At 34.5% G+C, this 9,886-nt stretch overlaps 1 protein-coding gene across 1 annotated transcript in view; it reads left to right on the top strand.

Annotated features, from left to right (window-relative positions):
• LOC108692644 (SCY1-like protein 2) overlaps positions 1-5,607 on the top strand; it is a 13,968-nt gene extending 8,361 nt beyond the window's left edge. The window contains exons 9-15 of the mRNA XM_018200992.1: positions 71-221; positions 944-1,184; positions 2,168-2,336; positions 2,823-3,004; positions 3,433-3,486; positions 3,878-4,122; positions 5,368-5,607. Of these exons, the coding sequence (XP_018056481.1) occupies positions 71-221; positions 944-1,184; positions 2,168-2,336; positions 2,823-3,004; positions 3,433-3,486; positions 3,878-4,122; positions 5,368-5,607 (1,282 nt within the window). The remainder of the gene's footprint in view (positions 1-70; positions 222-943; positions 1,185-2,167; positions 2,337-2,822; positions 3,005-3,432; positions 3,487-3,877; positions 4,123-5,367) is intronic.
• The last annotated feature ends 4,279 nt before the right edge of the window (positions 5,608-9,886 follow it).

Below are 9,886 nucleotides of genomic sequence, written 5' to 3'. Positions count from 1 at the left end.
TCTCTCTCTCTCTCTCTCTCTCTCTCTCTCTCTCTCTCTCTCTCTCTCTCTCTCTCCTTCGCTCCCGCAGACCTCTCTTCGCCAATCGAAAGTCGATTCAGGGAACCGTCACCCTACTGGAAAATCTGCACATCATCCTAGAGAAGACGCCCCAGGAATATGAACACGAGGTGCTCTCGATGCTGTACACGTCCTTTGAAAATTCGACCATTCAAGTACGGGTGAGTAAACTCAGAGAAAAAGGAAAACACTACTGTGATTTCATTATCCGTGAAATAAATAGCGATTCAATAATTGCAGAAACGAAATTCTAATGTTTGAAAAATTATATTTCCATTTTTCGAATATCTTACTGTCTTATTGAATCTAATTTTTAGCAAAAGATTAATAGGGCTCTTAAATTAAAAAAATAATAATTAAAAAGAGGGCTAAACACAGATCTTGGTACGTAAAATAAATTAATCATTTATTAAAGATACATAAATTTGGAAATTTCAGTAAGTTCGAACATTTTACATATAGTAAAATTAAATTTACGCTCTTAACTTGGATCGATCTTCAAAATTGAATTGATGAATCAATCACAGCCGGTTGATAAGTTGAATTATGAATTCCAAAATAATGGGCAAATGAAGAAGAGAAAACCGAAACATTTTTAATTCATTTATTTTACGCATCGAGATTCGATTCTTATTTTTAACTTTTCTTTTGAATAATTGTCTTCAAATTTTTAATATGTATTTTTAATTTAATATACATCTCTTGTAAATTCTATTTTAATTCATTGACACTTTTTTATGATATTCAGAATTTTCGTAGTGATAATATTTTTGATCTACGTATATCTAAACAATAATAGTTTATGAATATGCAAGATCACATAAATATGCAAAGTCGAAAAATCGAAAAATTTTGTCGCATCAACAATTCATTCGTTTATCAGACGGCCGCGTTCGTGGCCGTGGCACACGTGACGAATTATCTCGAAGATGACGCTATACGCAATGTGGTGCTGCCGAAACTACTAGACGCCTTCGAAAATAATTTGACGAATGCTCGGGTGCTCATGGATGTGGTTCCATGCATCCTAAGTCGCCTTGAGAAGCAGAAGATCATCGATTGCATTCTTCCGCTGCTCTGTAAAATCAAACTGCAAGAACCCGAGATCGTCGTGCGGGTTGTAAGTAAGTGGAAGTAAAGGCGAATACACGTGGATTTACGCGCGCATTTAATAGAAATCATACCTCGACGTTCAAGTGTTGCTTTATCAGCTAAACAATGTTAACTATAATCATATTAAATTATATTAACTATAATAATATTAAATGTTCACTATAATTGAAATAAAAATTAAACTGAAAAGTTTTCAAAATTAAATTAAAGCACTTGAATTAAATCAGCACTTAGAAGATATTTCAAAATGCGATTTTATCTTTCTATTTTTATCTGTTGAGACAAGCAATTAAAAAAATTTCCTACGCGGAAAGAACAGTTTTTGCTGAAGTATTTAAAAATTTAATTCACTTTTATTATATTTATATATTCTTAATTAAATAAAGAAATTTTATCTCCAATAAAAAATGCTAATAAAAAACTAGTGTTGTGACATATGCCCTTTAGTCAATTAAAAATTTAATTTTAGATACGCTAAAAATAATTTTATTTGACCTATCAAAATAGTTAAGCAGAATGTTTAAATTATTCTTAAAATGTCAAAGTTTTACCAGCATCATCAATGTTTAAAAGTTTTTTAATAATTATTTTGATGGTCCAGCAAAATTATTTTTAGATCTAGCTCAATTTTTAATTACGTCGGTTAGTAAAACCGTTCTTTTCGAATATATTTCAATATATTCGCCTCTAGATTGTGACATTTGAAATGTTCAAGTAACTACAATATAATCTCAAAAACTTTTTAGTCCAATATTCTTATTGGCTGTCAGTAAGAGGATAAATATTAGCTACCGTTTTAATACATAATGTAATACGATTCGAGACAAAAAAATAAAGAAAATGAAAAAAGGAAAAACGAGGATTATAATCCCATATGGGGATTATATATCCCATAAGGATAGATAATATAGATATTCATTTTAAAAAGAAAGAAACGAATCAAATGCTAGACACGCATTTAATTTTTTATTCTCATTTCTTTCGCGTATTTCAGATATTTACAGGGTGATGCTGACCGACAAGAAATATGGATTATCAGTGAATTGGATGGCGACGCATGCAATGCCTTCTCTATTACCGCAAACTGTGAATCCGAAGCTGAATCTCGAGCAATTCATATTGCTCCTTGAGGTACTGCAGGATATGCTGAATAACATTGAGAGGCAAGTTTCAATTAGAGCTAAGATCGAACGAAGTAGTATATTTGGTAAACGGAAGTGCGGAATAATGATTCCCTGATGGCTCATAATTAATAATCATTGTGAAAATAAATGAATAATTATATGCGGTAATGGCATGTAAAATCATTAAAAAATTTTTCAACTCGTAAAATATTGATGAATTGTTTACGTATATATCCATTCGGAAGTCAATGTAAAATTTATAGGAAAGATATATCTAATCTTTTACATAATTCATAATTAATTCTTGTTTCCGATAATTCTTTTTATCGTTGTTTCGACCGTTCAAAAGATCTTATTTACGCCACTTAACACGATTGCAACATGAAGCACTCCGTATAATTAACGAATATTGCGGTTGCTAATTAATTAATATTGCACAATTATCGATCGAGACATCTTCATATAAAGCATCTTTGGAATTTTCATAATGCTCACACGCGAGCTCTTCAATTTTTTAAATTGCAGAAATCAGAGGAACAAGCTGACGCTCGACAATCTCTCTTTACCGAGTCCCGACAAATCTCGACCCTTGCGACATCAATATAGCACCGACAACGTACACGTGCCGGCGTTTAACATTCCCAATTTGCGCATCGAGCAACGCAAGACTTCGTCGGCCGAGGACATGGCCAGAAAGAATAGCATTGGTGCGAACATTGACAGAAATATTAGATTCTGATGTCTTTACCAACATCCTTTGAGCAATGTGATATTCTTTGTGTCAAGGGACTGAATTTTTTCAAACTTCCTCGTTGTCTTGGATTAATTTGTAATGAGGTCTAATGTTTCCTTTTCAACACATCCATAACAGTTAAAAGGGTTACGACACTTTTCTTCAGCGAAATAGCACTCTGGTAGATGGTTTTCATAAATATTTCTGAGCTGAGCTGAGCTAGCTGAGCGATTATTTAATAAAAACTTCGACTCCTTCGAGTGACAGATAAAGTCCTCGAAGAGACCTGGAAGAAGCACGGGGGATGATTCCATTAAGCTTATTCAATATTTATGGAAACGATCCCTCCAAGGAATTAAATGATCCCAGTTTACGGATATTAAAATGATATTTTCCCTGCAGGATCCATATCAACGGCATCCGCGGAAAATATGGCGCGAAAAAGTTCAGTGGCTGGTAAGTGAGGATGACGACTTCCTACACTGTTAAATCTATAGGGACAATTTAACTTAACATGAGTCGCCATTGCTCCTACTCAATCTTATCGTTATACTAAAAAAATGGTTATATTTGATACTACATAGTGTCAACTTGACAATATAGTGTCACGGCATAGTGTCAAATTTAATTATCATTTTGGTAAAAAATAACGATATATTTAGTAGGAGCGGTGGCGACTAACTAACATTAGATTAAATTTGACACATTAGATTAAATTTCTTTTTATAGACTCAACAGTGTAGTCCTCATTGTAAAATATTTATTCTATTTTTCTTTGGTGGAAGAAACGCGATGCATTTCGAGACGTTTGTAGATCGGTTTAACCGAACGTAACACGTCTGTTTAGCGATGTTCGGCGGATGGTTCAACTCGCCCTCGGCCAACGACAGTAATTTCCTGCGAGTCGCCAATACATTCACCAACAGACGACTGTCGGACAACACCCTGATGACACCGAAGATACGGATAGCGCCGTCCTGCGCGAGCTCGCCGGGCGGAACGCCAGGCGCCGGCCTTCCGCTGATCCGTCGACACTCCAGCACTGGTCCCCAGGACCGACGCGGGTCCAATATTAATTTATCCCCACCCACGGTATATATATATATATATATATTATATATATATATACATGCATATCTTATACATACATACATATCCACGCCTACTATAATTTGCACATCGTGAAACGATGTCGCCGCTACGCGACGTATAATAAAAAGAAAAAAAAAAATGAAATATAAAAGAAATACATGACGTTAAAATTGATACGAATAATGTAGAACGATCGCCTGCGGTCGTGAAACGCGAAAGAACCGATTATGTTCTGAAACGAGTCTCCTTTCATAGAGAACTTTTAACGTATTTTTTGATTTGGAGAATTAAATATATTAAATAATTAAATAACACAGGACGCGTTAAAGCTTAAACTAGCATGACCTACTAACATTCTTCGGAACAATCGGAAAACTACCTGCCATCTATAAAAGCGAATCCCTCCTATTGATCACATAGACGGCGTAAAGCAGAAATAAATCGGAGTTGTTAATTGATCCGCCGTGCGGAGTATTAATGCGCAGAATATTAACAGAGTATAGGCGGGCGCAAATTAGATCTACGCGCAAAGTTTTAACGATCATGAGTTTTAACGATCGAGAAATTTGTTTTCCTCTCTCTTCTGCCTCTCGCGTATAAATCGATGCGTAATTTTGGCGATGGATAATTTCGATAGCGATTCGTACAGCACAAATTATTTCAGCAGTATTGCAATTGATGCAAAAATTGCAATAATATTGCTGCAAGCTTCTATGCTGTATAGGAATTACAAGTGCACAAAGAAAAATACATACTGTATGCAAGTAATAATTACCTGTTTTAATAAGTATTTCAAAAATTCATATATTCACAAATCAAATTTATTCAAAATATATTCCGAATTCTAGTGTAATACTTCGATCAAGATTATTACAGTAAATTAAAACAAATTCGATTTATTTGTTATACATAATCGTTTTTTCGATCAATTTTAAAATATTCTTCAAAAGAAAATAAATTTTTGTTTTTAGATTGTTTTTAGAATGAGTTTTTTTTCTTCAAAAGTTGTAATAATTCGAGAAAAAAAGTTATATATATATATATATAATTATATATAATTATAGTATATAAAATATTTTTTATACATATTTTTATACATTTTTATACATATTTTAAGATTATTATCATTCTCTATTAAAGATAATCGTTACTTAGAAAGAAGAAAGTAAATTGAGTAATCATTTTTTCTTAGCAATAGAATGATATTTTTCTGTGCACCCGGTTAAAATCGAGATCTGTTCGCAGGGAATGCCGATCACAAGTAGCAGCGTGCCCTATCTGCTCAGTTCAAGCCTGAACAGTATTCGCGGCTCGAGACGGCCGTCCGTGTCCTCGACATCGTCGCAGCAGGGACTCGGGCTACTGCAGCAGGTTGGCTCCAGCATGGTAAGACAACTACCCCCCATCTGCCTGAACCTGAACGGACCACCACCACCACCAACACTCTCTCCATCACTCCAGCTACCGGGACAGCATTCCCACTGACCCTCCGTTACAGTGTAAGAATATTCACTAAGCCTTAGCTCGGGTCGCGCCTATCGCTCTCTCTCTCCGATTTGATCACTTCCACCATGCACCTTGTCCTTAGATTAGATTCTCTCTTTCTCTCTCTCTCTCTCTCTCTCTCTCTCTCTCTCTCTCTCTGCTCTTAATTCGGAGAGATTAATTCGGAGAGACCGTCGCAAAGGCGCGATATCGAAATATTGATCGGAGCGGTCCTCTATTGGCGATGAGATAATGAAACAGGATAATTTCGAAAAGGGCTTTGTTCCTAAGAACATTACACGCTTCTTCTGGTACATCAAGTTTAATAATCTACTATCCAAGATATATCGACAAAAATTATGTATAACATCCTTTCTAAAGTTAATTAATTTTTTTTTTCATGGATATCGAGAGACAGAATAGATATCTTCTCGAGAAAGATTCGATTTTACAACGGCCAAAGAAGATATAAATTCAGAGATATTATATTACATATAACCCCTGAGAACTTTTCTAAATGATTCTCCTGTACGTTGTAAGAAATCCCATCAAGATTCGCGCTTTTCCAAGACCGATCTTTAATACGGTTCCTCTTTATTGTTACAACAAATGTCTTGCGTACACCACTTGAGAAACGATGATGAGAAGCGTAAAGGACGATTCTCTCTTTCCCGTGTTGCAGTATCAATTCTTCAATAGACAACCCGAAGCGTGAAGCGCCAACGATTGTCGCTGAACGAAGCTCGGACAAGATCACGGTGGTTGTGGAGTCTCTAATGAACGCACACCGATCTCCTTGCACGCTCGGTCAATCATAAAGAATAAAATAAGGAGGAGATGATAATGAATCGTATGGAGGCTCTCGTCCAAGGATACGTCCCTGTGCAACAAGATGCGACGATAATTTTTTCTTAATTGGCCTCCCGAGGGATCCCGAGAAGACGCGAAGATCTCTCATCGGGAATTGACGATTCGATCTACGTCCTAGGAATAGATCGTGAGTTGGAGAGAAATGGAAAGCACTCGCTGCGGATTATTCTGGCCAGATCTCGACCGAGTGAATGCGAATGAAAATGCGAACATGCGACTGGCCTCGGTGAGTACTTCCGTTTGCGCTCGTCGAGACGAGATGCTCAATCTCTAAGTAGAACATAAGTCATCGACGACGTCACAAATTCCTCATCCTAAAATTTCATAATTTTTCCTTGATTTTCAGACAAAATTTCATTATTTGGACACTGAAAAAAGGAGGATTTAATTTTAAAATATTAAAATGGTTGTTCCATCTTTAGATAAACTACGAGAGATAATTCATTGGATAAACAAAAGAGTAAAAGAGTAAGAATATAAAAGAGTGAGATAGTGAGCTGAAGTTTATCGAAAAGTGGAACAACGAACAATCCCTTGATGTTCTAGTTTTAAACTTTTTCAGTAAACAAAATATTACGTGTTCGGATTGAAAACGCTATGAATTTTAAATCCAAACACATGTTTTCATCAAATACGATAAAGAACGCCAAGATCGGTAAAATTTTGGACGTTACAATTAATACATTATATATTCTTTTATTAAATCAATTTATTCCAGATATAATTGCGAGCCGATAACATTCGGTTTCAATACAATCATTCTGAAACGCTAATAATCCCCCCTAAATTAAATTAGAAAGAAAGAAAGAAAGAAATTATGTTTTGTTTATGGAAAAAATTTAAAACATCTTTAAGTGTTTAAGAAATAGAGACAAATAATATCTTTCTTTAAAATTAAACACTTCTTTTTTCAATATTCCCCTGACAATAATGTTTTAATATTTTTTTGCATTTTTATCTTGGAAATTGTTAAATATCTTGTTGAGAAATCAATTTGAAATAGCAACGTAAGTTACTATTAATGTTGCTGATACTGCTTGCATTTTTAATTGTTGGGTCGATAAAGTTGCACACATGTGCACGTATTTAAACTTCTTTAAAGCTGAAAATTTTGCAAAATTTACTGGCACTTTTCCCTAATTTTTTCCTGATTTTTCCGTATTTCTAATTTCCCCGACAATTACCTTATTTGATTTCCAGTTTTATGACAAAATATTCAAAATAACATCAAAATGATAATTAAAAGTCACTTTTTAATCAATAATGATTCATTTTAATGTCCTTTTGATATAATCGTCGACTTGTTCTACTTAGGACGCTTCGTTCATTCGCGCTCGCTCATCAGATCCGACTTAACGCGTGTACAATCTGACCTAATAATACATACGTATACTTACATATAGTTATACACACAATATACTCTTCGCGGCTGACAGGATCGCGATTTGATGGCCGCAAATTAGCCCGGGGAAACCCCCTCCTCTCCTCTCTCAAGTCGGGCTAATAATCGCACCGCGTGTATCTCCGTAATATCACCCTCGTTACCACGTAGTGATGACGGAGGGTTCAGGGATAGATCATTTGACAGTTCTTGTACAACAGACGTGAACACTCGGGGTACATCAGAAGACGTCGACCGATTCCTTGGAATGAATGATCACGATAATGCATCAAAATAATGAGATTATTTCCTCGTATCGATTATATCTATCAGTATAATCCGAGTTATTACATACTATCGTTTTCTTTTTATGTCATTAGTAATTAAGAATAAAATCGCGTTTAACGCTCAATGTGACCGTCCGATTTTGAACTTCACTTACTCTGGATCAGCGATCGTTTCGCTGTAAAGCGGCTCGAGAACATCCGAGTTCCAATTTTTCGACAGTCAAACCAAAGATATTCGGAGAGTCGCGACTTCTGATTTATCTCGTATATCAAGGAGGCACGTCGTAAGAATAAGTACACTATCTCACAAGACAAGTAATATACATATATAAATATATACATCTCTCTCTTAGCCACGTACGAACAAAGAATGAATATTTTTCTCGTCGATATATATTTGTCTATGTAATAATCTATAAATATGTATATCGTAATAACGGCGTGAGTGGTCACATGCGTCTGGCACGTGTCTAGCCATGCCGTCAGTCGTCAATTGTCGCACTACACAATCACTAAATCTTAAGGTAGCTTTTGTAACTCAGGCGACGTCGCTGTGCGAAGACGGGCACACTTCCTAGACAGACGTATACATACGGAAACGCATCACGTGCAACTGTTTGAGTTTCACGCGGAGCACGATATTGCGGTATTGTCGTTTGAATTGGCGCGCAAATAATTATATCGATAAAAAGAAGAACTGATGAATTATTCCATGTATTTCATATCTCACGTCTGCTCGCATACGTAATTGACTGCACACTGATTACATTTTCTACTCAAGAAATATACATTTCCTGCTCTACAAAATATATTTCCCAATACAATCAATGACGTAACAGAGAGGAATGAATGGAATATATATTTAATAATTCATAGAATTATATTAAAAGATTCGTTTCTAAAAGTTCTTATTGAGGATTAAATTTTAATAAACAAGTGATAAGTTTGTTCCAATGATATAGTGTGAAAAGATTTATAAAAATAACAAATTTAAAAAAATACGTTTTAATCGAGATCATTTATTAATCCAGTCAGAAATGATTGGGAATTAATCGCAAATTATTATAATTAAAGACATAATTACAATTAAATGAAGCCAAACGAAAGATAAGAATGTCTGCAATTTATTAAAAAAAAAAAAAAATGAATAAATTCAAAATTCATACAGAATGCGAATTGCAAAAAAAAATTACAGAATAATTAATTAATTAATCATACTTTTTTGATGGCGAAAGAGAAATAGAGAAACAAAATATTCAGTACAAATGTTTGAAGGAATATCAGGACATATCATTATGATTTTTTCATCTTTTATCCCAGATGTAGATGTAATATGCTCTATGTAAAAAAAACATAAAAAAAATTTCCAGATAAAACAGACCCATCCAAATAGAATACAGAAGTCACAATAATATATCATAAGAACATTCTCATAAATTTATTTGTCACTTATAATTAATTCATTTTCAAGTATTAGATGATGTCATTCTGCTACATATGAAAATGAGAGTCATAATTAAATCATTATGATATCACAAAACATCATTATAACGTCATTTGCCATTTACTCCAGATCTACAATAGAATTCTAAGCCTTAAGCCATAAGAAATGGACGAATTCTAATCGATTATTTTCCTCGAATTCAACTGTAATTAGTCAATTTTTTACGACTTAAGGCTTAAAATACCTATGCCCATATTCACAGTCAGACCTTGTACTTAAGGCTTCTTTAAATTTGTC

The sequence above is a fragment of the Atta colombica genome, unplaced genomic scaffold (genome assembly GCF_001594045.1).
Source record: "Atta colombica isolate Treedump-2 unplaced genomic scaffold, Acol1.0 scaffold78, whole genome shotgun sequence".
Classification (NCBI taxonomy): Eukaryota; Metazoa; Arthropoda; class Insecta; order Hymenoptera; family Formicidae; genus Atta; species Atta colombica.
The sequence above is the reverse complement of the archived record's forward strand: the minus strand, read 5'-3'. Positions and strand labels throughout refer to the sequence as shown.